Source organism: Cibotium barometz, chromosome 34 (assembly GCF_041138505.1).
Source record: "Cibotium barometz isolate CiBa-2024 chromosome 34, ASM4113850v1, whole genome shotgun sequence".
Classification (NCBI taxonomy): domain Eukaryota; kingdom Viridiplantae; phylum Streptophyta; class Polypodiopsida; order Cyatheales; family Cibotiaceae; genus Cibotium; species Cibotium barometz.
This window is the reverse complement of record NC_141079.1, coordinates 51,247,425-51,274,842: the sequence shown is the minus strand read 5'-3', so window position 1 is coordinate 51,274,842 and position 27,418 is coordinate 51,247,425. Positions and strand designations below refer to the sequence as shown.

At 38.9% G+C, this 27,418-nt stretch overlaps 1 protein-coding gene across 6 annotated transcripts in view; it reads left to right on the top strand.

Moving 5' to 3' along the window:
- LOC147619158 (uncharacterized) overlaps positions 1 to 7,209 on the top strand; it is a 36,181-nt gene extending 28,972 nt beyond the window's left edge. Inside the window, exons 3-7 of one of the 6 annotated variants that reach the window (XR_015262033.1) lie at positions 5,198 to 5,317; positions 5,426 to 5,521; positions 6,352 to 6,444; positions 6,587 to 6,818; positions 6,913 to 7,209. Coding sequence is in view for 3 of the 6 variants with exons in the window: in XM_086774333.1 (XP_086630459.1) it covers positions 5,198 to 5,317; positions 5,426 to 5,521; positions 6,352 to 6,468 (333 nt within the window). In the remaining 3 variants the exon portion in view is untranslated. Of the gene's footprint in view, positions 1 to 5,197; positions 5,318 to 5,425; positions 5,522 to 5,909; positions 6,472 to 6,586; positions 6,819 to 6,902 lie in introns of those variants that run through there. The other 5 variants (XR_015262034.1, XR_015262035.1, XM_086774334.1 and 2 more) reach the window with 5 other exon arrangements.
- Positions 7,210 to 27,418: the final 20,209 nt, after the last annotated feature.

The following is a 27,418-nucleotide window of genomic DNA, read 5'->3' as shown; positions in this document are numbered from 1 at the left end:
CGTGCACAGGCGGCCAAGCCTAGGCGCAGGCTGGCGCAGACAACCATGGCCACCCGGGCGAAGGCAGCGCCGGCAGCAAGGTAGGCGACGGTAGCAAGGCAAGCTGGCGGCGCTAATTCCAGGAGGGGGGAGAGAGAAAAAAACAGGAAAATCATTGAAATGCTGATTCAGTTGCTTTTGGTTTTTTTAGATTAAACTTTTTTTTAAAAAGAGTTTAAAGGCCCCCTCTAAGGTTTAAAGGTGTTTTTTTTAATTTAAAGAAAGCAGAATATATACATATATACATACGTACGTACGTACGTATGTATGAACACAAAAGCAAAAGCTCAAGTGGCTTTTGGGGACAGTTTTATAAACCCCTTAAGTGGGCTTCTTGCCACACATCTCTCAAGTTTTCAAGCTCTCAAGCTCTCAAGTTCCCTCGCACTTTTATTGTGCAAAGATCGAATTTTCTCTCCACTTGTCCTCTTCACGATGTCGACCCAAGAATCGGAGTTGGAGTCCCTTGTCGAACGCGAAGGCTTGCCGGCTACGGAAGATACCGATGGTGATCTTTTTGACGATTATGTGTCAAAATCAGATTTCCAAGAGTTCAAAGTTGCTCTCGAAGCTTCTTCTTCGGAACGTAAGGTACAAATTGCCGCTTAGATGTAAGCCTTGCAAAACTCCATCTCTCTCTTGACCACTACCCTCTCTACTCTTTCGGGTATGGATACCTTGGCCTCCGCTTTAGGCCCCAATATTACTCCGAAACCGTTTGGGAGCGAGCAAAAGCAGCGTACCAAGGAGATCGTGACACTTGGCTACATAAGTGGCAGGTCCATTTTGAGTTTCATCCATATGATGATGGAAAAAAGATCCAGTTAGCAGCAGGTTTCCTCTCAGGCAAAGCTTTGCTTTGGTGGAAGCAACTCAACTCTAAGCCAACAACTTGGGCACAATTCGAAGACGTCTTCAAGAAGGACTTCCTCAAGAAAGAGGATGATTATGATGTTGCCCGGTTTACAGCATTGACCATGACCTCGCAGCACCTCACTTATGAGGTCTACCTCCAGAAGTTTAGGGACTTGCAAATGAAAGCTACAAAGATGGATCCCACTACTCTTTTGGGGTTTTTCGTAGCTGGTTTACCAAACTTATACCGTTTACAGGTTAAAAATAACAAATCAAAACATTGGACGAAGCCATTCATTCAGCTCGTATCTATGATGATACAATGGTCTCTTCCAAGTCGAAACCCGTTTACTGAGCAGGGGAACAAGTATAAAAGAAAGTTCTCTGCACCTATGGCTAACACGACCGAAGGAAAGTCTTCGGACCAACCTTCGAAGAATTCAAGTTCGACACCAGCGAAGAAGAAACGACTCCTTAAAGCTTTGAAGCTCAAGAAGGAGGGACGTTGTTTTATCTGCGAAGAAAAAGGACACATGCGTAAGGAGTGCTCGAAGCAAAAGGGTGCAAAGACCAACGCAGGACCCAAGCCAAAGGCAGCTAACCAGTTGTCTTTGACAGGTATGTCAGTTACTGTACTTTCTCGCCCTAGTACGTGTTCTGATTGTCTGTTCAACTCTAAAGTATTTGGCTTGCATGATCTTCTCCGAGTTTATGGAGAAGTGAATGGCCATAAAATTCACATTCTTCTAGACCCTGGCAGCTCACACAACTTTATCAACTATAAACTTTTGCAGAAATTGAGTCTTCATACGACACCCAACGATCATACCTATGAGGTACGCCTACCTGCGGGAAGGCAAGTATGGGATCGAAAGGTGGAGATGGTTCCAATCCAGCTTCAGGACTACAAAGATACTCTGGAATGCTATGTTATGCATCTAGAAAATGTAGACTTGTTATTAGGGATTGCGTGGTTTAAGACTCTTCAAGTCCAGATAGATTGGTCTAGTTATATTTTTTCTTTTCAGCATAGGAACATCCAGTATAGTATTTTAGGTGATTGTATACATCCTCTCAGGGATCTCTTGTAAATACAATCGATTTTGGAAATATAATGGATTCTTCTTTATATACCGCTTTCTATTGTGTATTGATTCCACTTTTTTCCTTTCTCATCCCTTCCATGGATGTCAATGAATTAAGTGTGTTTGAAAGCAAAGAATTACAGAAGATACTTGATTCGTTTCAAGATGTACTTCCTAAGGAACCGCCATCGGGTCTACCACCTAAACGGGCCGTAGATTATCGTATTGACTTGATCCCTGGTGCTCATCTTGTCAGTATTCCACCTTACAAGATGAGCCAAGCTGAGGAAGATGAGTTGGCTAAATAACTCGAAGATTATTTGAGGATGGGCCAGATCCGTTCAAGTAAATCACCTTAGGGTGCACCTGTGTTGCTTAGGAGAAAGAAGGACAACACCTGGAGAATGTGTATAGATTATAAGAGATTGAACAAGTGACAATTAAGAACCGTTATCCTCTCCCTAGATCAGATGACTCGTTGAGCTGAGTTAATGCAAGATTTTGATTTTGAGATTCGTTATAGAAAAGGGTCCATGAATGGTATTGTGCTTAGTCGAATTAGAGAGGTGAATACTTTGTCATTCACTGAGATTTCTACTGACTTATTTCAGTCATTGAGAGGGCTTTGTAAGACTGATAGTTATTTTGGTCCATTTTGGCAGAAGATCCAGGACGGGAGCTCATTGATTGACCAAGACTCGATGACTGAACAGCCTACCATTCAGGCTGCAGGAGGCCAGTAGATGATTCGGAATGGTTTACTATTCCGTAATGACAAAATTTGTGTACCACATATCCCGGACATTAGGTCCAAGATTCTTAAGGAGTGTCACGACGCCCCTTCTGCTGGACACCCTGGGGTACACAGAACGTTATCGTTAGTGAAACACACTTTTTATTGGCCAAAGATGAAAGGGTATGTAGAAGATTATGTTCTCAAGTGTCAAATTTGTCAGGCAAATAAAGCTGAATACTTTAGACAGGCTGGGTTGTTGCATCCTTAGCAAATCCCAAGTAATAAATGGGAAAGTATTTCCATGGATTTTATTACCGGATTGCCAAGAACACATTCTATTTGGGTTGTGGTAGATCGCTTGACAAAAATGGCTAGATTTTTACCGACCCGGAAGACTATTACAGCTACGCAATTAGCACGGCAGTTTATCGAGCAATTGTTTAGATTGTACGGGTTACCATAGGACATAGTCAGTGATAGAGACTCTTAAGTTTACGAGTGATTTTTGGAAACTTGTTTTTGAGAAGTTGGAAACAACTTTGAATTTGAGTTCCTCATATCATCCTCAATCTGATGGCCAGACTGAAAGAGTGAATCAGATTTTGGAGGATATGCTTCGAGCATATGTATCCAAAAGACAGAGTTCATGGAAGGATTATCCTAAAGACCCTTAAAACGTGCCCAGAATGAAAATCTGCACACATCATGGCCCTCTTTCTTCTCCAAAAAGGGCTCCTTGATCTGAATCAAGAAGACAGTCAACTCAGGATGAAGGGTAGGCGGCAACACGGGCGAGGAGCATATGCTCTGATACCAAATGTTGGAAATAGGGTTGCAAGAATGCGCGCGCGCACTCGCACACAGTGGAGAAGCTCAAGGGAGCACACAATGAGATGATAGATAGGTCATGAATGTGTGTTGTACAAAGACGATAAGTATACCCCAAGATGGGTGTATACTAGTATGGGAAAAAACCTCCTGAAGAAGGAAAAAGTTACCTCGGCTGATCCTAGTGTGTTCGCACACATCACTACCAAATATGGTTACAAAGGCTATCATGTCATCCTTCGAAGCTAACTCAGGGGCTCCTAATAGATAAGGTCTCGCCATTTGTTGCTCTATCTATAAAGAGAAACCCAATAATATACCATAATTTTCAGTTCCAAGGCTGTGCACCATATGATAAAATCACGTCTAATATGGTGAGCTCATATTTAAACTTGGCTTAGCTGACCACCTGTGAGAGCTCTAACTCTTTATGTATGGTAGCGGAATCACACTAAGGATAGAGCGACTCACTCGAGGCTTCATATCACAATGTCTAACATATGGCTATTCTGTCATCTCCTCTCAATTTGATTAGACAAAGGTGAATGATTCCTTCAGGTGTTTTCCCTTGGTAATTCTCAGAAGCAAGTCATATCGAGCAGCTCCTCGAGACTCAACAAGATTTTCCGACTCCTCGATAATTCTTCTATCCCTCTTTATGATTGCCAAACTAAACTTACTCATCCTAGGCTTTTCTTGTTCTAACAGACACATTTGTTTTGTTTTGGAAGTATCCACAACTTGGGTCCACTTGACCGCCCAATTTCAAATGTTTAATCCTTTTTCTACTTCGAGATCCATAGACTCAGCCTAGCCTCGTCCAAGCCCATGGGTCTAGTCTTTTGCCCTCCACTAGACCTATGGGCTTGGTGTAAACTCATGCACCCATGATTGAAAATTGTCAATGTACTCACACCACTTAAGATAAGTTCACACAATGTAATTCACCCGATCAAGTGTGAGTACTTCTTGGGAATTGTCTCGTAAATAATTAGCACTTAGCACTTAGCACTTATGAAATGGAAACAACACAAGACAAAGAGAATGCTGAAATGAACATTTGCAATGTACTTGGGGGTGCATGTTATTCAGGAGATGAAGTATGTGGGTTCAGCTCTTTTAGTTGCTGCAAAATTGTGAGTAGACCCTCATGGTGCAGATAGAGCTAGGACTTGGAGCACAAGGTGCAGTGTTGGACTGGAGAATGGACTTGCATCCCTGTCGGCTGAACCAGAAACAGAACAGGAGCTGTCGGCTGAGACCAGAAGGGCTGTCGGCTGAACCAAGACAAAGGTGGCTACAGGCGCATGATGATTAATGAATTTTTGTCCAGTCAGCTGGCCAACAGCAGTCGGCCTCTCCATGAAGTTCAAGAGACTATAAATAGCAAGAGTTGCTCCTCATTCTTTTCATTCAACTCATTTAGGAGTTGGGTCCTTATAGTCCATATTAGGACTAGACTTTTGGGTGTCTAACACCTTTTGTATGAAGGCAGCCTAGGGCTGCAGATTTAGGTACCTTTTTGTACCATTAGAATATACTGAATTTTCCAGCATCTCTCTCTCTTTACTCTCTCTTCATGTCTGCGTTTTGCATCAGCATGTTTCCAGGAGTGTGTAGGGTTTGAATTTTTTATTTTGTGGACTGTGTGCAGTGTGGAACTGAGATTGTGATGTGTCTTTGGCTGTCGGAGCTTTCGAACCCATTCATGCATGCCCGCGAACTTCTGAAAGAGCTTGGTTTGAAAGACACAACTTTGGCTCTTGCAAATGATGTAAGATTGCACAACCCCCATGTATTTTTGCACGAGGCACACAGAAGATATTCTGCATGTGTTTTTGGACTACTCTATTAACGATGTGTCCCTCAATGTGCCTTGTAGGCATGTTTTGCTCTTGTATTTGGTTTGGCTAGGGTGGGACTTGGACCCTACCTGGTGTATTTGACGGTGTTTGCTGACAACCCAATACCTGTGAAGGTGTGCATAAGCTCAAGACACTTCCATATCTAACTTTGCATACTGAAAATGTACGTAAAAAGTGTGAAGCAAAAGTATACCCAAACAAAGTATATGCCACATCTGTGCTGAGAAGCTGCAAAAATACAAGGTGGTTTGGAGATATGTTGTTTGAAATTAGAGACATGGAAAGTAGCGTAGGAAGTGGGAGTGCATGCGTGTGTGTGGGGGTGTGCATGTGCATACACACATATGCGTGGGTGTGCATGTGTGTGTGTGTGGGGGGGGTTGTGTGCACGTGTGCATGGGTATGTGTGGGGTGTGCACATGTGTGCATATATGTGGGCGTATGCCTGGGTGCTTATGAGTGTTTGTTCAATTTGATGAGTTCTGATGATGCATATTTCAGGTGGGATCTTTGGGCATCCAGTTTGTGAGCATTTTCTGGTTCTATAAAATTGCCAGAATGGCTGTTTACAAACTCTCAAGAGGAAAGAAGTCCAACAAAAAACTGCAATAGCACGCATGCACGCGTGGAATTCTTAAGGGGGCTCTTTTTTTTTTTTTGCCTTAGTTTCAAAGGTTATATCTATTAGGAGGTTTTTTGTGGTGTTTACAAACTCTTCAATGTTTTCATGAAAAAATGTCTTATGACGGCAAAAAATGCAGCCAGAACTTCTGCTTTTTGAATTAATTATGTGCCATGCAACATAGGTGCATCAAATTTTGCCAATCTTTTTCCTAACATTTGATTCAAGTTTCTATAGAAAGTTGCAGCATTTGTGTAGTCTCACTTAATTCTTTTGACTTCAGGATCAAGAATTTCTTGAGAATGTATTTTTGTGATTCAGGTTGGATACACCTGCCTGCCAACGGGTCCATCTAGGCTGCTTGTCAGTGATGGATGGGCAACTTCGTCTGTCCAACTCCCTGGACCATTGCAGGTTGTGTATCTGGCCTCCTATTGAGAGGTAGACGTGTATTCATGCAACTTGTAGTGCCTTTGGTAGAAAATGTAAGGATTTTTCTTTGATAATGCATGAATTAGGCATTCACTTATTAACTTACATGTCCTCGTGAATTTAGAGTTTGCAAGCCCAATTTCATGGAAAAAAAACTGCTGCTGTCATTTATTATCAACATTCTTTAGAGGTACACACTTGCATTAGCCCCTCTGTGGCGCTCATGTATGTATCTGGTGTGAGCCCCTCAACAACAGCATTGGCATGACCCATCCACGTGGTTGCATCTTGGTCGTACACGTGACATTTTTGATGGTATATTCTGAAGTTTGAAGCCTTCAACTTGCCCTTTGTAGGTGAGGTTTTAAATGGATGGTGGTCTTTTGTATTAATTACAACTTTCATGGGGCTTATTACAATCGATAAATGGTTTGTTTCAGTTGTTTTCAGGTTGTGATCCTTTAGTTAAATGGACAAATCGATTAATCCACACATGCAGAACAATATTCGAGAGGTTTTTAAATGTAAAAGAGGCATGTGAAAAATCTGTGATTGAGTTCTTCACTGTGAAACAAGTGAAGCATAAGAGATGGAAAGACTGTCATAAAGATCAATTATGATTAGGAGTGTCAACCATCATGCAAAGAGCATGAGTAAGAGCAAAGAGCACGAGTAAGAGAAAACATCCTTTGTGGTGTGTTATATGATTGTAAATTGTGTCATCATAATTATGACTTACATTTGCTAGCTTCATATTTGGATTGTGTAATGAAATTTTGTTATCATGAAATCATAATGAATGGGATGGATGTATGCATGCTCTCATAAGCATAGAAAAGCATTAAACTTTGAAGTCATGATGCAAATGTTTTTAAAGGAGAAGGTTACCAAGTAGCGTGTTGAAATATAGGTCCTATGCTAGAGTCAAGGCACCATAGGTAAAAAAGCTCGTGGTTGAAGAGTTAAAAGTGCATGGGTCTTTTGAAGACAATTAATCTCTCTCTCTCTCTCTCTCTCTCTCTCTCTCTCTCTCTCTCTCTCTGCAAACATGCACATTTGCATGGATGTACACTACAACATATTTTTGAGCATTTCTCAATGTCCTTTTCACATTTATGGGGCTTTGTAAAACTTGAGATCAAATCATACATTTGTAGGATGCTTAGTATAGAGTCTTTGTGTCTTTTAGTTAGCACTTTAGGTAGTACAAAAAGATAGAAGTCCCAAGTAAGGTGGCAAATTACTAGAGACTATATTAACCTAGAGTAGACTGTCTGTGAGTGACACATTGGGCACCAATGGGATAGATGACACACAAAGGTGGCACATGGAGATGCCCTGATGAGTCCTAAAATTGGATGAATTATTAGGAGCTAATTTGAGCAGTCCAAGTGGTCTCTGTGACATGCTCTTACATTGTGTGTTAATCACTTCTAAGCTTGTCAATGCTTTTAACATTAGTGAGTTTTCAGACTATTGATAAGTTCCTCGAATTATCTTTGTTGTGTTTTGCTTAGTACTTTGTTGCTTGTTATATCTTAGTTTATGAGTAGCCCAAAGTCATTGGGAGAGGTCTTCTAATAATTTTTTTTACATGATATCAGAGTGCGAATTCAAGGAGTCAATTTCATGTGTGAGATAATAGTGGATGTGTGGGTAAGTCAAGTTGTAAATCTTGTTATTTATTAGTGATTGGCACAATATGGGAATAAGTGTTGTCTTTGTGAAGCTTACTACTTTGTAAGTTTCTTTCTCGTCTCTTTATTAAGTGGAACTTTGGAGAGTTAGAAAGAGCAATTACTTTTGTGATTTTGTCTCTGTGAATAGTTTTCTATGTGAAATGGTAGAATGAAAGTATTGTTTGTAAAAGACACTTTGTCTATCTTAGTACTTTCTCTGTTTTAGAAAGTACAAAGAGATGATTGATTGTGTCATCATGAAGAATCAAGCAACAAGCTACCATGAGCCTTTGTTTTTTTCAACTTTTTGACACATTGATTGAAGATATAGTCTTAAACATCCTTGTGGACATTTTTTGGAATGCATTTTCATTCCCTAAGTTGAGATTTCAAGCATGTGTGAAATGCCTTGATGGCATTCACGTCCTTGGTATGTATTTTTGCAAACCACTTTGTGGGTGTGCACGTGTTGTGCATCATCTCCTATTTCTTTGAGATCCTTGTCGAAATGTTGTGTCAAGCATACTTGCCTAGTTTGGTTGGTCACACCATCATTGGCACTTTGGTGGGGCCTTCTACCACTGAAGTGTCCATGCAAACTTCTTTTGATTTGCATGCTTCATTTAGGATAACCTTGGTGATATTGACACGTTGTCATCAACTTGGTAGGCATTACATTGACTTTGTGCCGTATGCAATAGATATATGTATCATTATAACTTAGTGTTTATAACCTATGTGGTAAACATGAATGATATATGTGACCATCTTTCTGGGCTCCTTAGTCAAAGTACCCCGTGTGGTATGGATTCTTTGAGCAAGAAAGAGTGTTAAAAAATGTGTGATCGAACCATCCATTTGTTGGATGTAAGTGTTAAGTTTTTGTGACGTTTTATTTAGCACTTTGTGTAAGTGCAAAGGTCTGTCAAAGGGAAAAGTCCCAAGCAACGTGGCAAATTACTAGGGACTAGATCAACCTACGGTAGACTCTAGAAGGTGGACAGTTAAGTGGTGTAGGTGGCACACAAAGGCGCCCTCAGGGCTCTATACATTGTCTTTGTTATTTTTCAAAGCTAATTTGAGTGATCCAAGCAGTCTTTGTGGATGTCGTCTTGGATCTTGGGTATTTTCTATCATTATGCTTTTCTCATTAGGGAGTTTAGTCCATTGAGTACCTTGAATTATATTTGTGACATTTTTTCTAGTCAATATGTCTCTTTGACGCTTGTCTTATACCTTGCTTTGTGAAGAGCTCAAGGTCAATGACAGAGGTCTCTCAATATAAGATTTCTCCTCAGTCTCTCAAAATGTCCAGCATCTTTCTCTGTAATCAATCCTCTCTTCAGAAATATAAAAGACCTTGTTTCTAACTGTTTTGACTTAGAGAGAGAATATTCTAGAGAGAGAATATTCAGATTTTGAATATTTGTAGATAGAAAAATTTCTCATCTTATTAAAATAAGTTTCCTTGAAACAGAAATTCAAAAAGAACTTTTCAATGTGCAATTGGAATTAATTAGAAATGAGTATGAAGGACCTTAGTCTAAGAGTCTAGATTTTCAGAAATTTTTGGATTATGGTCTAATTAAGGTTCCTATGGGTCAATAGTATCAATCCATGTGTAGGGAGATAGTATCAATCCATGTGTAGGGAGGAGATAAATCCAATTTTGTAAAAGAAGATACCAAAAAATGAGTAAATGCTCACATAAGATGAAGAGTTGAAAATGTACAAGGTTTATTAGTAAAAAACTATGAGCAATATTAAAAATATGAGATATTTTGGGTATCCAAAAATGAGTAAATGCTCACATAAGATGAAGAGTTGAAAATGTACAAGGTTTATTAGTAAAAAACTATGAGCAATATTAAAAATATGAGATATTTTAGGTATAATGATTTTATTTTGATACATATGTAAGGAAGGGGAGTTCTTTAAAGGAGGTGCATATTTCACATGCTTGAATGAGTTTTAAACTCATAAAAATTGAGATATTTCATCTCTCCTCTCTCCTAATTCAAGTCTAGTTTCAAAAAGTTAGCTTAACTGACTTAAAAATGGTCAAACAGTGAACAAAGAATCAAGCAATTTGTAAGGTAAATGGTGAATTTTGATCTTTTCTATAATTTCTCAATGCTTCTCTCTTCTATAATTTTGATCTTTTCTATAATTTCTCAATGCTTCTCTCTTCTCAACCCCTCTCAAGCTTGAGAAGCTTAATTGGAATGGTTTTTGAATGCTAATGAAGTTAATTGATGAATGGTAGTGAAGAGTTATATAATTTGATGAATGCTATTGAAGTAATTGATTAATGATAGTTAAGAATTACATAAATTTCTATTTATGATTAATTCAAATGATTTTTTATGTAATTTCTCTCTCTCACTCAAGAAATGGCCATACTCATGACCCATTCTCAATCCAAATGAAGCTTTTCATAAAGCTTTTCCTTAATCCAAGATTAATCTATACTTGAGGCTAAATTAATAGCTTTTTTCTATGCTTTTAGTTTATATATTTCATGAATATTGATGATTCAATCCATTATGGATTAATGATCCAATTAGGGATCATTCTAATTATTTTCTTAATGATAAGCTTTATCCCTTAGAAAAATTGAGATTCATCAGTCATAGCAGCGGAGCTATGACAAAATTTTTATAAAAATTATGCATAAAATAATTTCATTCAAAGCATGAAAAGAGGACTTCCTACCATATTCTAGGAATTATCATCCTAGATTAATTAAAAGATATTCATTGTAATCATAGAGAAATTGATTTTTATATTATGCAAAATTGATTTTCATGCATAGAGGTATGCATAAAAGGTTATTATTTTAACATAAAAGTGTTACTTTTATCATAATTGAATTTCATGCATAGAGGTATGCATAAGAGATGAATATTTTATTATAAAAGAGTTACTTTTAGCATAATTGAATTTCATGCATATAGAGGTATGCATAAGAGATGAATATTTTATTATAAAAGTGTTACTTTTAGCATAATTGAATTGCATGCATAGAGGTATGCATAAAAGATGAATATTTTATTATAAAAGTGTTACTTTTAGCATAATTGAAATTCATGCATAGAGGTATGCATAAAAGTTGATTATTTTATTATAAAAGTGTGACTTTTATCATATTTGAATTTCATGCATAGAGGTATACATAAAAGTTGATTATTTTATTATAAAAGTGTGACTTGTATCATATTTGAATTTCATGCATAGAGGTATGCATAAAAGTCGATTATTTTATTATAAAAGTGTTACTTTTATCACAATTGAATTTCATGCATAGAAGTATGCATAAGAGTTGATTATTTTATTATAAAAGTGTTACTTTTATCATAAATGGATTTCATGCATAGAAGTATGCATAAAAGATATTCTTTTTATACTAAAAGTGTGATTTTCATCATAAATGGATTTTATGCATAACTTAGATGTATAAGAGAAATTCTTTTATTCTAAAAGTGTAATTCCTACCAAATTGAATTTATGCATAGGAAGATGCATAAAGATTGATTTAAAAGTGTCATTCTCATCTAAATTGAATTTATGCATAGGAAGATGCATAAAAGATTGAATTTTAATTCAAAAGTGTCATTTTCATTTAAAATGAATTTATGCATAGGAAGATGCATAAAAGATTGATTTTTACTTCGAAAGTATTAATCTCCTTAAATGGAATTTATGCATAAATAAATGTGTAAAGAAATCTTATATCAAATATAAGAGTTCTCTTGTATTCTATAAATAGATATGAGATGAGATAGGATGTGATAAGAGGTGTATAAGATGTGATACGAGGTGATAAGATGAATTAAGATGTGATAAGATGTGTATGGGATGAGGTAAGAAGTGTATGTGATAGGATAAGATGTATATGGGTTGTGATAGGGCGAGAATGGATGTGATGTAAAAGATTAGATGTGAAGGCATATGGGGTTATATGAATGGGAATGTGAAAATGGATGTATGTATGTGGATGTGTGGATGTGGAGATGGGAGTGTGGATGTATGAATGTGAAAATGGATGTATGCATGAAGATGTATATGCATAGATGTAAATGTGGATGTAGATGTGGTTGTATAGATGTGAAAATGAATGTGGATGTAGATGTGGCTGTATAGATGTGAAAATGAATGTGGATGTAGATGTGGCTGTATAGATGTGAATTAGGAATGTGGATGTGGATGTATGTATGTATGTGGATGTAGATGTGGATGTATAGATGTGAATGGAAATGTGGATGTGGATGTATAGATGTGAAGGTGCAATGTGGATGTATGTATGTGGATGTATAGATGTGGATGTATGTATGTGGATGTATAGATGTGGATGTATGTATGTATGTGGATGTAGATGTGGATGTATAGATGTGAATGGGAATGTGGATGTGGATGTATGTGAATGTGGATGTATAGATGTGAATGTGGAATGTGGATGTGGATGTATGTATGTATGTAGATGTATAGATGTGAGTGGAAATGTGGATGTATGTGAATGTGGATGTAGATGTGGATGTATAGATGTGAATGTGGAATGTGGATGTGGATGTATGTATGTATGTGGATGTATATGTGGATGTATAGATGTGAATGGAAATGTGGATGTGTATGTATGTATGTGGATGTAGATGTGGATGTATAGATGTGAATGGGAATGTGGATGTGGATGTATGTGAATGTGGATGTGGATGTATGTGAATGTGGATGTAGATGTGGATGTATAGATGTGAATGTGGAATGTGGATGTGGATGTATGTATGTATGTGGATGTAAAGATGTGAATGGGAATGTGGATGTATGAATGAGGACGTGATAGTGGATGTATGCATATGGATGTGGATGTATGGATGTGGATATGGATGTGTATGTATGAATGTGGATATGGGATGTGGATGTATAAATGAGGATGTGAAAATGGAGGTAAGCATATAGATATGGATGTATGGATGTGAATGTGGATGTGGATGTAGATATGGATGTGAATATATGATATGTGATGTGAAGGAATCTGAAGTGAAGAGATGGAAAATGATGTGATTGGATGAGTACACATATAAATGGAATGTGGAATAAGTAATGTGGATTAATGAGGGATAATGTGAAAAAATGAGAGGCTTAGCATATCCATTGTCACCTATGATGTTTAAGTCATCTATATACATATAGGACAACCAAAGCAATATTTCCATGCCTTTTTAGAACATACAAGTTAGCATATAAAAAACACTCCTAGTAAACCCAATCTTTTTAAAAAAGTGGTCTATCGTGTGATACCATGCCATTGGGACCTATTTTAGCATGTGTAATACCTTCTTCATTTTGCAAACTTTATTTTTTGATCTGGGCATCTCAAAACTTGGTCGCTAAGCTACATATATCTCTTGCTTGTGATGTTTGTTTAAAAAGGCTAATTTGACATCCATGTGAAAAATTGAACTATTTATGAGTAGCCAAGGTAAGTACCGCCCTGATAGTTGTCATGCAAGCTCTGAGAGAAAAGGTTTTAGCAAAGTCAAAACCCTCCACCTATGAAAATCCCTGTGCAATCAACCTAGCTTTGTATTTTTCAAGTGAGCCATCAGCCTTATACTTAGCTTTCCAAACCCATTTAGTATACGAATTACCTTTTTGTTTAGTGGTCGATCAACTAGATCCTAGGTGTTATTCTTTATGATGCTGTTGTAGTCAAATTGCATTGCAACTTTCCACTTTAGATGTGCTAAGGCTTCGTCCAAGGTGGCTGGCTCCTTCACTATTCCCATTATCTCAGCCATCAAGGCCACATTGTGACTATGAGATCAGATGCTCTTCTCTGCTCCTCTATTCTCCTTGATCTACATGCTCTATACAAACACTGAAGATTCTAGCATCTTAGGTACTAGGTTATGCTCATTAAAGAGCTACCATGCCCACTTTGGAAGTGGCTTTCTGTGTGGTACAGCAGAAAGCTAGTATGATCTGTGAGAGCTTTCATCCTTTGAAAACTCCTCCTCCTTAAGAGAAAGTCTGGCTGGTGGCTCATGGTGGATTATTTCTTTGGCTGATGATAGAGTGGATGGACCTATCTACTCCACTGTGTGTGTGCTCAACAAACACCACATCTCTACTGGTGATTATCTTCTTCACCTCTAGATCATAGAGTCGATAAGCCTTTGACTTGATTGTATCCAAGAAATAAACTTTTTACTTTTGGCATCAAGCTTCTTCCTAGATGCATTTGGTACATATGCATATGACATTCACAACGAAATGTTTTGAAATGAGACACTGATGAATGTTTCTTACCAGAGTAACCTCTTGCAATGTGATACCCTTGAGCATCTTTGTGTGGCTCTAATTGAGGTTGTAAGTTGTTGTGCTCAGTGCTTCAATCAGTCCAAAAAGTGTTTTGTAATCCGTTCCCTTTTAGCATACATCGAACCATTTCTATGGCAGTCCAATTATGGCATTCTACAACATCGTTTTATGGAGGTGTGTGAGTAGTGGTGGTGAGTTGGTGCTTCATGCTATTCTCCTTACAATAGCTATCATATTCTATTGAATCTTGTCCATGATTTGTACAAAACATTTTCACCTTCTTTGTTGTCTCATTCTCATCATAAGATTATGCCATTGTTTAAACTTCACCTTCTTTCTTGTCTCATTCTCATCACAAGCTTATGCCACTGTTTAAACTTACTAAAAGCTTCAGCTTTATCTCGAGCCTTATCCCAAAGTAAATAAACCCACATCTTCCTATTGTAATTGTTGACTAACAACATAAAGTAAGATGATCCCCTTAATGCAATAGTAAACATCTTACCATAGATATCAACTTGTACGTGCTCTTTGCCCTATGCTGCTCACCTGTGGAAATGCTTTTACACTATTGTTTGCCCATTTATGCATGCCTTACATGGTTCTTGCAATTCTGAACATGCAAGCAAATTAGCTACCATTAAAAAACAAAATCTACTTCAACACTACAAATCTGATGTGACCAGATTGCTCATGTTGAGCCTACTCGTGCTCTTATTGATAGATAAGGGCACTCGGCTTGTACAAATTATTGCACCTTGCTAGATTAACTTGCCAACGAAATCTAAAATTTTTGCTTGAATTTTCTTAAAGCATACTTCAAGCCCAAGATCTGTTCATCAACCAAGAGAAGGTTCCTCTTGATTTGAGCTACATAGAGAGTATGTCTAATAGCTTATTCTCATCACCTGTAGCTACCGTAAAAGAGATGGTTCCACACCCTCAACTAGACATTTAGCATTATTCCTAACAACAACACCGGCTTCTAGAAACTCTATTGGCCCTTTTTACCAGTCATGTGTCGGGATGCTCCACTATGCAAAATCTATGAATCATCAATTAATGGAGCTTGAGAAAATGAGCATACCTCTTTAATAGCACACAAAGTTCAAGCTCGGTTTGATATTGTTAATTGACTCCTTTCCATTACATGAAGACTTTAGGGTGTGCCATCCTTCTCGTCATAGAGCAAGCTACTTCTTTCTATAGTTTTTGATAGCGTGAATCTTCTTATTATAGTAATAGCAGCTCCCTTGAAACTTCTTCTTCTTTGGCTCCTTCTTCTTATTATCATAAAATGATTCCACACTTGTTCCTTTAGCATTGGTTGAAAATGTACTATCACCACCATTGGTGGGTCTTTAACCGCATCTCCTCCCCTCAAGCAACATAGCACTAATTCTTCAAATGATAGAGATGGTGTTTAGTGCTGCAACTAAGCCATCATACTTTTGCAAAAGAATTCGAATGCACCTTTGGGCTAGTTCCTTATTGGTCCTTGTAATCACCCACAACAGCCATTTGATCCCACAGATTTTTGATCCGTGTTACAAATGCTTCTTTAGATTCTCTTTCAATAAACTTCTCATCAACAAGCTGATTATCTAGGTTGTGAATCCTGATCTGATTCTGGGTCTCATACTCTCATTATGGTCCAAGCCTTTGATGTCTTAATTGTGTGTTGAATCAGAGTAAGAACAGAATCACTTACGCTGGTGATGATTGCACAAAGTGTGTCAACATTGCATCTCTTCCAAGCCCAAAGAAGTGTAGTATTAGTGGAAGTGTGTTCGTAGAGTTGTTGGGATCGGGGGTTCAATTGGTTCTACATTTGTTCCCAAAATAGTTTGTAGAAGCTCATAAGATTCTAGAATGGCATTGATTTTGAATTTCCAGAGAGTATAGTTTAACCCATCAAGCTTACCTTCTATGAAGGCTGGTGAATGAATGCACAACAACACAACCAAGGTAGAAGCTATCACTCTCCTAGTATTCTATACAAAGAAAGACTAGACTTTATGCACTATGTCTACTAAAAGCACCCAAGCTCTGATACCATATAAGAATATAGCATAATGGAAAGATAGAGATAGCAAAACAAAGTGCAATAGTCAATGCAATAGAGAGAATTAAATTTTTTTAGATAGGTACAATGTGATGGTCCACCCGTGTGCTCTCAAGTAGAGCTTAGATGGTGAACATATAGAAATTGTATTTGTAAACTGTTTGTAAATGCTGTTTGTAAATGGCTGTTTTATGTCAAGAATGCTGGGGAAGCATTTTGACCGTCTTGTGATTAAGGTCATGGAGACCTAACTGATAAAGTTGCAACTGCTGATGGAGAGTCAATGGTCGACTGAGGTCTTGACCAGCCTCGGTTTGATTAAAATGGTGAGCTTCCGGTACGGTGGATGAGGGACCAAGGAAGCGGCCTATGAGTGAAGCGCTAGGTCACCTGCGAGGGATCCTAGAGGGTGCTGACCATACGGTGCTCGGGCTCTAGGTCGCCTAGGATACCCACGCGTGCGTCGAGGAAGATATTGGAACAAGGAGTAAGAGTTATTTTTTGAAACCGGGCATGGATCTGGTTGATTGACCTTGCTGGTCTTCAATGGATGAGTCCATGGCTCTTTTTATGGATCTGTTGGTTGATCTTGCTGATCTTCAACGAGATCCATCTTGATTTTTATAAGTGATTATATTACCGAGTATTATGGGCTAGGAACTATTGAAAAGACCCCTGAGTGGACAGGTGGTGAGCGTTCTAGTTGCCAATGATGCCATAGATACTCTGATGAAGGAATAATGGGAAATTATGAATCAACCGGATAAATTGGAAGATTGTGATCAGTGGTACTATGGTTTCATTAAAGGATTGTTTTAAAGTTAGCTGATGCTAAGAAAAAGGCAATTTCATATTGGGTGTGTAAGTGGTGTGGCTAGTTTTATGTTTGCATGAACTTCCAGCTAGGGGGCCTTGGAACTCTTTTCCTTGGTACCCGGGACAAAACCTAACCAAATTCCAAATTGGATCCCATCACTACAGTGGTTGGCCCATGGGATCGGATGGGGTTAGGCTGGACTGATGGATCCGTAAATCGAGACTCAAAAATTCTGTTATTACGATAGATAAAGTAAATCTCGGACAGTAATTGTTCTATGGATAGGAATCAACGGCTGTGCCTCTTGAATGGGGAAAAAAGCGTTGATCCCAATGATCCAAGTGCAAGTTTCTTCCTTGATCTGATCAAGTATCTTATAGATGCAATTGGATCAGCTCGATCAGAAATGATCTTGACTACATTAGAGTAAAAAGTTATCCTGGTGGAATCGCTCGTGCTTTCCGGCAAAGGAAGTTTTTTTGGGTTCGGTTTTGGAACAACCGACGGATTAGTTTCTTATCCGGATATCCGTGGGCGAGGCCCTGAATGTGGGATCCCTGTCCCCCGCGCGAGAAGTGCTACTTCCGCTGCTAGTATCCCGAATCTGTTGCTCGGTGGGAACAGGGATCTCACAGTTGGTATCAGAGCAAATTGACTAATAAAGATCAACTGAGAGTCAAAGATGTCAAAAATTTATCAAGAAGCACAAAAAGGTTGTAATTGTGTGATATAATTCATACAATTTGATATTCAAACTGAAATTTCGTAAATTAGTAATTGGGTCTTCAAATGGAAGTACCGCAATTATATGGAACCCTGACTTGCTTGAGGCTTAGACATGATGGTATTTATCTTATAATTCCAAGTATCATGACTAACCGTATATACCGAGGGTATAACTGTAGCTCTTTACCGGCAGTATATACGAGTAAATCCAAGACTTGAAATTATAAGCATTAATGCTATCCAGATGATGATTTCGAATGTGGTTGAAATGATTTTTAATTTTGTTTGAGAATTGATGAGTTGATTTGGATTTTGAATTGAAAAATGATGATTTCTAAAATAACCTGAGCGAAACCACAATGAGGATGAATGGGACGAGTCCCTGTGATGATATTCATAACTGGAATGATTATAATGAATTCAGCAAATCACTATGAGATTAGTGGATTGTGCTGTCAGATTACTACTATTAACACTTGACCGATAGATCAAGTTAAGGGATGACAAATTGAGAACTTACTTGACTGAAATTCCCATGGAGGAATGTTCAGAAGGAAATTTTTCGGTCTAATGGACCATTATCATGTTAAAGATATGAATGATATGATCTGAATAAATTGTTATTTAATGATGAGTTCTATATATAAAGGGATATTTATCCCAGTATTCAGTTGGGTTGACCAGAATATAAGGAACCCCAGAATAAAATTGGATCTTAAGAAAAAGAGTTGTCCTCTACCTTGCGAGATGAGGACATCTCGCACTTTTTTAAGTGGTGTAGAATGTAAGATTCCTCCCCAACCTTCGAGGTATACAGGAGTAAGAATCTCCCTTTTTGATCTTGTAATTATTCCCTCTCTAAAATAAAAGAAAGATTCTGTTTAAAAAAGGAAGACCCTCTCCCTAGAATACTTCTCAAGAGTCACGCTGTTTTAAGGATTCAAAACAATGAGTTCAGAAGTGAAAATCGGTGTTTTGGATACCAAGGTTTTGGTTTTCATAGTTCTTTATCTCTTGGGGAGTATAAGAAGTTATCCCCCAGATATTGTGAGCCTTATATCTGAATTCAATGAAAGTAGGTGACTTAGCCTACAAGCTTCTTTTACCTCCTCATCTCAAAGTTCTTAATGTATTTCATAGAAAATTGTGCTAAACCCAAATCATGGAAAGACGATAAAACTTCAGTGGCAAGATACCGTTGGCTTCTAAGTTACGCTAGTTCCTTCCTTTATATAAGTCGTAACTTTTACCTGTCGCTCACAGTAATCTTACTTCCATCGATCTCCCTTCTTCTTAATCTCCTTCATGGCTTGGCAATAGGAATTAGTTTTATCCGTGATGATTTCTCACCTTCAAGACGCAAGCGAGTCTGTAAAGAAAGATTTTATAGAACAGTATGAGCGCTCACTTTGTCCTCACCTAGGAACTTCTGTAGCTCAGACCAAATGGCGGACCTATCAAGACATAACTAGGGTAACACCCTGGGGTCAGCAGCACTTTCGTAACAATGTCCGCTTGGCCATGGTTATTGAAGCTTTGGGTTTGGGTCCCCGATACTACTGCGTCATGAGATCAAGACATCTTGGGTTTTCTGAGCGGGTCTTCTTACTGGCGTGTTTTCTTCCTCATCAGAAGATATGCCTTTACCTCATTTTTGGCTTGCCTCTCAGAGGTCCTTTTGTTAGATCACCTCATACCACTGAGATAGGTGCGGTAATAACCAACAGAATTATTCCTATAGATGAGTTACCTTATACGTGCACAGCTTGTGAGTGCTGCTTTTGTGATCATATGATGGACGGACTTATGGAAGTGTAAAGAGTTCTTCTATCTTTACTGTATATGTTCCAAGAATGAATAAAGTTTAAATCTTGTTCTTGTCTTGACCCTTACTCTCCTTGAGACTTTTTTATTTGGTGGTTAATCTTAATTAAATTTTTCTCTAAATCTCATGTTCGTGCATCTTGCGAAATTATCCCAAGTTTGCGAGATGAGGACATCTCGCGTTTTTCAAGTGGGAGAGAATGTAAGATTTCTCCCCAACCTCTCAAAATGTCCAGCATCTTTCCATGTAATCAATCCTCTCTTCAGAAATATAAAAGACCTTGTTTCTAACTGTTTTGACTTAGAGAGAGAGAATATTCTAGAGAGAGAATATTAAAATTTTGAATATTTATAGATAGAAAAATTTCTCATCTTATTAAAATAAGTTTCCCTGAAACAGAAATTCAAAATTAATTCCAATGTGCAATTGGAATTAATTAGAAATGAGTATGAAGTAGTCTAAGGGTCTAGATTTTCAGAAATTTTTGGATTATGGTCCAATTAAGGTTTCTATGGGCCAATAGCATCAATCCATGTGTAGGGAGGAGATAAATCCAATTTTGTAAAAGAAGATACCCAAAAATGAGTAAATGCTCACATAAGATGAAGAGTTGAAAATGTACAAGGTTTGTGATTGGATGAGTACACATATAAATGGAATGTGGAATAAGTAATGTGGATTAATGAGGGATAATGTGAAAAAATGAGAGTTAATATAGAAATTGTATTTGTTAACTGTTTGTAAATGCTGTTTATAAATGGCTGTTTTATGTCAAGAATGCTGGGGAAGCATTTTGACCGTCTTGTGATTAAGGTCATGGAGACCTAACTGATAAAGTTGCAACTGCTGATGGAGAGTCAATGGAGGACGTCTCGCGTAGCAAGGTCGACTGAGGTCTTGACCAGCCTCGGTTCGATTAAAATGGTGAGCTTTCGGTACGGTGGATGAGGGACCAAGGAAGCGGTCTATGAGTGAAGCGCTAGGTCACCTGCGAAGGATCCTAGAGGGTGCTGACCATACGGTGCTCGGGCTCTGGGTCGCCTAGGATACCCACGCGTGCGTCGAGGAAGATATTGGAACAAGGAGTAAGAGTTGTTTTCTGAAACCGGGCATGGATCTGGTTGATTGGCCTTGCTGGTCTTCAATGGATGAGTCCATGGCTCTTTTTATGGATCTGTTGGTTGATCTTGCTGATCTTCAACGAGAGTCCATCTTGATTTTTATAAGTGATTATATTACCGAGTATTATGGGCTAGGAACTATTGAAAAGACCCTTGAGTGGACAGGTGTTGAGCGTTCTAGTTGCTAATGATGCCATAGATACTCTGATGAAGGAATGATGGGAAATTATGAATCAACCGGATAAATTGGAAGGTTGTGATCAGTGGTGCTATGGTTTCATTAAAGGATTGTTTTAAAGTTAGCTGATGCTAAGAAAAAGGCAATTTCATATTGGGTGTGTAAGTGGTGTGGCTAGTTTTATGTTTGCATGAACTTCCGGCTAGGGGGCCTTGGAACTCTTTTCCTTGGTACCCGGGACAAAACCTAACCAAATTCCAAATTGGATCCCATCACTACAGTGGTTGGGCGGTTGGCTAACCCATGGGATCGGATGGGGTTAGGCTGGACTGATGGATCCGTAAATCGAGACTCAAAAATTCTGTTATTACGATAGATAAAGTAAATCCCGGACAGTAGTTGTTCTATGGATAGGAATCAACGGCTGTGCCTCTTGAATGGGGAAAAAAGCGTTGATCCCAATGATCCAAGTGCAAGTTTCTTCCTTGATCTGATCAAGTATCTTATAGATGTAATTGGATCAGCTCGATCAGAAATGATCTTGACTACGTTAGAGTAAAAAGTTACCCTAGTGGAATCGCTCGTGCTTTCCGGCAAAGGAAGTTTTTCTGGGTTCGGTTTTGGAACAACCGACGGATTAGTTTCTTATCCGGATATCCGTGGGCGAGGCCCTGAATGTGGGACCCCTGTTCCGCGCGAGAAGTGCTACTTCCGCTGCTAGTATCCCGAATCTGTTGCTCGGTGGGAACAGGGATCTCACACTCTTTGTGAGAATTTTTATCGTTCTACATGGTTCTAACTTATCCACATGATTGAGCAATCCTTATTCCTTTTGTTTTTATCAATTTTGTGGGTTACATTTTGATATCAGTTAGGCCTTGTGCCACTTCCCTTGGCAAGGAATTTGAGCTTTTGCTTGAGGTGGTGTTACCATTATTGTGGGTAAGGTTTTGATTGTTGATGGTATTAGGCTTTGCCACTCCAACATATTGGCATCTTAAAGCCTTTCCATTATGATGGTTTTAGTGAAGCTATGGAGTTTACTTGGAAGTAAAGGGCCTCATTTTTTTTTACTAAAATAGTGACAAAGGATCAATTCAAGGAGTAGCTATGCGATACTTTAAGGTGGCATATAAGGTAAAAGTTACAAATGCCTCCTATGATGTATAAGTTTCCTTGGCCTTGTGGATATATGCATAATCTTGGTCAATTAACTTACTTATAGTTTTGCTAGAGTTACCTTGACTCTAGTGTGGCTTACCTTGACTCTAGTGTGGCTTGATGGGAAAGATTCTTAGCAATTGTACCAAGTTGTGAAGATAGACCGTGGCACAGTGGCTTAATAATCAATCCGTTGTTGCCTTGCTCTATTGGAGGGCCTCATATCTAGCCTCTTCTTGAGTTATTAGTCTATTTGACAATGGCATCTCCCACTTCAAGGCATGAAAAATGACCTTGGTAAGCAATTGAGGATTTTGAATTTTGCTCTTGTGGGTAATGCTTGCTATGTGTATTTTAGTGTAGAAATACTCCACCCAGTTGGAGACATGCTAGATATGGGTCTGAACTCCACTTTCTTGGGTTGTGGGGGTGTCCCAATAAGGTGTTTCAGCCGGCGGATGACTCTGGAGTGCAAGCCGCTCGAAGGAGATGGTAGTTCCACTCAAGGGGTTGATAGTGGCCAGTTGCCCTATAACATGCACCTCGCGATGGTTGGTTTCCCCTACAACATACACCTTTTTGGATAGTAGCTTGAGTACTTCCACTCTAGTTTTGGCTATGACAAGGTCGTGCCCTTTCTTATATCTCCTTGATGTAGTGCCATTTGGATATCATTTATATTTATAGTTGTTGCTGGCTATTGACACCACAACAGTCTCAATTTGTACTAACCTAGGGCTTAATGTGACCACTTTCCTTGAGGTGTGCCTTTTTCTAGTTCGAAAATCTTGACAGAGTGATGTAACAAAGAAGGGGATGAGCACTGATTCTTCCCTAAGAGGTGGTGCCTTTGATGGGGTTAATATGGAGAAAAACTTATGGTGGTGACTATGATGATCCATGGAAGGCAAACTTCAATGCATCTAGCAATGTGAAATCTAGTCAGATTGGCTCTAGAGGTAGAGGCTCCAGAATTGGATCTTTTCGTCACCTCTTACGAATGGTTACGATCTCGGTCAAGGCCTTTGGCAGGCATTGAGGTTCCCTTATTGCTTCTATGATTGGCTTTGGGATAGAGTTAGGCTCAGGTAGGGTCAATGGTTCATACTCGACCACTTACTCAAGTACTAGTTGTAGTTCAACTTGCACCTTTCTTACAAGCTCTTGGGCTTGTAGTTCAACTTGCACCTTTCTTACAAGCTCTTGGGCTTTTCATTTTCTCTTTCTCCAACAATAAGGTTCGGCTTCTCCTTGAGTTTATTTGAAAGGTTGTCAATGGACTCTACTCTTTGAGAAGAGTTGGTTTGAATGAGAGATCAATTGTTGTCTTCATGAGCTTCAGAGCTATCATCCGAACCTCTTTCAATGGTCACAACGTCATTGCCCTTGATAAATTGACTGTGTTTTTGCGTGCTCTTTGAGGTCTTCTTCTTGTGGAATGTGTAGCCTTTGGGGCTTGCACCTCTCACTTTTGGGTTGTTGGCTTCAAAGTCGGCTTCAAAGTCGAAGCTTAAGCTTTTTACTTCTTTGTTACCTTGAATGTTTCCTTGACAACTATACCCTTGACTTGGTTTGGAGCCTTGTGTGATGCCATTAATGGGGATTTTATGAATATGTCCTCCATGGACACTTAACAAGTTATGTCTCATTAAAGTGGCTGATGCTCCTACCAGCGAGGTATTGTCACTCTATTGGGCATTAAGGGAGACTGTATTAATGAATGTCATCCTTGGACACTTAACAATTTAAGGCTCATTGAAGTGGTTGATGTTCCTGCCCCACTGAGGTGATTGTGACTCTATTGGGACAATCCTTGAAGGCATGTTCGAATCCACACTTGTAACATATGCCTTTGTATGGAATGACATTGGGGTTTGGCACTCGATTCAGGGATGGAGTTGGGGGCACTCGGCAACCCAATGCCCCTTACAATGGAAACATTGTAGAGGTGGCCTACATGCCATATTGATGAGGTCCCTTGCTCTTTGTTGCACCATGGGAATAGATGTTGGTGGCCTTTTTTGCGGTTGCCCTTGGGACTTGGCCTAACCGGTTTAGCAGATTCTTTGCCAACTCATCCATGGTAATTTCCTTGACTAGGACTCTCATTGGTGGCACCCTTGGGACAATGAGTCTTTGGATAATGCATTCCCTATCTCTTGGTTTGTTCGGGTGGATGACTTCTACATCCTTGTCTTGTAGGTTATCTACCAAGTCTATTGGCTCATGGGAGCGAACCTTAAGGTTTCAAGTCTTGCTATTGCTCCTCCATTAGCGCCTACCCAAAAATAGAGCGGTTGAACACTTTCTTCATAAAACTTAGGTGTTGTTTATAGAGCGAGTTAGTGAATCCAGAGTTCTAAGGACCATGCGTCTCCTATTTCCAGGTGTTCTGATGTTCCTTGACTTATGTTTGTGTTTTATTACCTTATTTCCTCCCAAAGTTCCTCACTTGAGGTGGATCAAAAAGGAGTCTAGCTTTCTTAATTAGGCACTCTGTTGAGCGCTAGTCACATTTATTGGGATTGAAGGCTTGGTAGGTTTGAGGAGGTCTAGTTTGATGCACTATAATTGACTGTGTTGTTGTTTCTAGAAATTAGTCCAATTCAATTACGCATGAAAGATCCCTTGTGTTTTAGATCAAGCCTAAGAATGGTTTTAGACAAGTTTTTTTTTGGGTAAATTTGTTCATTTGTCTGTTTGTTTTTTTGCTGCTGCTAGTCTCACGTGTCCATGTTCACGTCTCTAAGTTTATGTCTTGACTTACGTCTATAGGTTTACGTGTTTAGACTCATGTATGCAGGTTCATGTCTCTTGGCTCACATCTCTCACCTCACATGTCCAGGTTTATGCCTCTAGGCTCATATATGTAGGTTCATGTGTCCAAGTTTAAGCCTCTAGGCTCACATATGTAGGTTCATGTATGTAAACTTGCGCCTCTAGGCTCACATATACAGGTTCACACATTTCTTTGTATGAACTAAATTATTCATGTAATTCCTAGCATAAAATAAGAAAACTTGGGGCATGGAGATCGAACTCAGCCCCTGATGGTTTTGAGGAGAATTTGTCCAGAACCCAAGTGGGAGGCACCCACTCTTCCATGAGGGTCAGTTCTGAGAGGTGGATTCGGTCCCAAGAGAGGAGGAGTTAACTGTTACCCCAGGATGGACTCTCCCAAGGCTTGAGGGAGGCGAAATCAATGAAGTGTTCCAAAAAAATGTTTTAAGAAAAATTTGACCTATTTTTTTTATTTTCTTGTAATGACGAAAAAATCTAACATTAAAAAAAGGATATATTTTTTTAGGCCTTCAGATTTTTTTAAAACACATTGTTGGGTCTCCAAGGCTTGAGAGGGGCTCAGAAGGGCCCACGGCCTAGCACAAGGCAACCTAGGCCCAAGGCCTAGACAAGGAGCCTTATTTAAGCCTAGGTCTGTGGTGCTGGCTTGGGCCCTTTTGAGCTCATCCAACCCCTCTGAGGCCTTGGGAAGGCCTTGGAGGCCCAACAATGTGTCTAAAAAAATTATTTGACGGCCTAAAACTTGGGTCAAAATCTGTGTCTCAATTTGTGTCACAAATATTTTACCCTAAATTTTCTCTTCATTATCGAGTCACCTTCGAAGAGTTGATGGGTTTACTCTTGCAAAAGAACAAACAAGAGAAAACCTATCAAGCAACCATGGTGGTGACAAGGCATTTTTAGCCCAAGGACAAAAGGGAAAGCAAAGAGCTTTAAGCATGGAGGACACCAATGGAATAGGGTTGGTCATAGATAGCCCTCTTCTCTTATAGGGGTGATTAATCGGAAAAAAGGGATGCGAGCAAGCCGAAAAGAAGGGAAAATGTCACTAATGTCATAAGCCTGACCACTACATAAATGAATGTAGAAAGCGGATGGCAAAAGAGAAGAAGAAAGATGCAAGTAATGCGGTAGTTTTGACACTTCTAATGATGAAGCAAAGCAGTATGCTAATGTAGTCCATGAGTGGAGATTTTTGGTCACATGCACTAGTGACACACTATGTGCTATTACATAATAGGATATGTCTTTGTGTCATGTGCATGCACATGGACATGCTAATCCTTGATTTATAGAAATTTAAAACATTAGGTTTTGGAGCAGTGTGGTAGGTAGCTCACAAGCTTGAGGAGGGCTAAAAGGTGGACCGGAACCCCGTCGGCCAGATTTACGAGGTTGTGTAATTCCAGTTGTTTGGCAGCTTATATATTATGAGTGTCCATGATGGAACTAGAATAGGTTAGCCACTTGATTATTCCTCCCAAGGCATCTCATTGCTCATTGTTGGTTACCTTGGTTTTTCTTGACGACGCCAACCAATTTCTGGAGGTCTTGAACATGCTATGTTTCTCTCCTTGGACTTGTGCACTTCTTGCATAACCCATAAAGATGCATTTCACTATATTTGGATCCAACTATGTTCTCACTTCATCGAGAACATGCACATCTAAACACTTTCAAGTGAGACACATCTAGTTTTATGCCTATAAACTTCTATTTAGACGTTATACCATAAACAATTATTTTACAATGTTCATAATGTAAAAATAATTTGCTGCTGATTCTGCCAAAAAATAATTTGACATATTTTTTTCAAACATCAAGGTACATGCCACGTTTGTAATGTGCCTATAGGGTCTTCTTCCTTCACCCAGAAGGATGCCTCAGTCTAAGACAATGACTTTCCTATCTTCCTGTAGCTCTCATAGCTACCAAAGGTGTTGCTCCAAAATCAAAGAGGAAAAGAGATGGAAAAACCTTTACCTATGTACCGCTTCCTCGATTGCATTGTTCTTGCCTCTTGCTTACCTCGTTAACTCTCTCACATAAAAAACTAGATCTTTGATACCATAAAGAGAATGCGGGGAGAGGGAGAGCTTGAGTTCCTTTTGCAAGCAAAACATACACTTATAGAGAGAGCAAGACACACGAGAGAGATGGATGGATGAAATTTTATCTATCTTCTTCTCTTCTGTACAACCATAAACCATAGGGATAAGCATATATGCAATAAAGGAAAGTACTCTCCTACTATAACATACAAT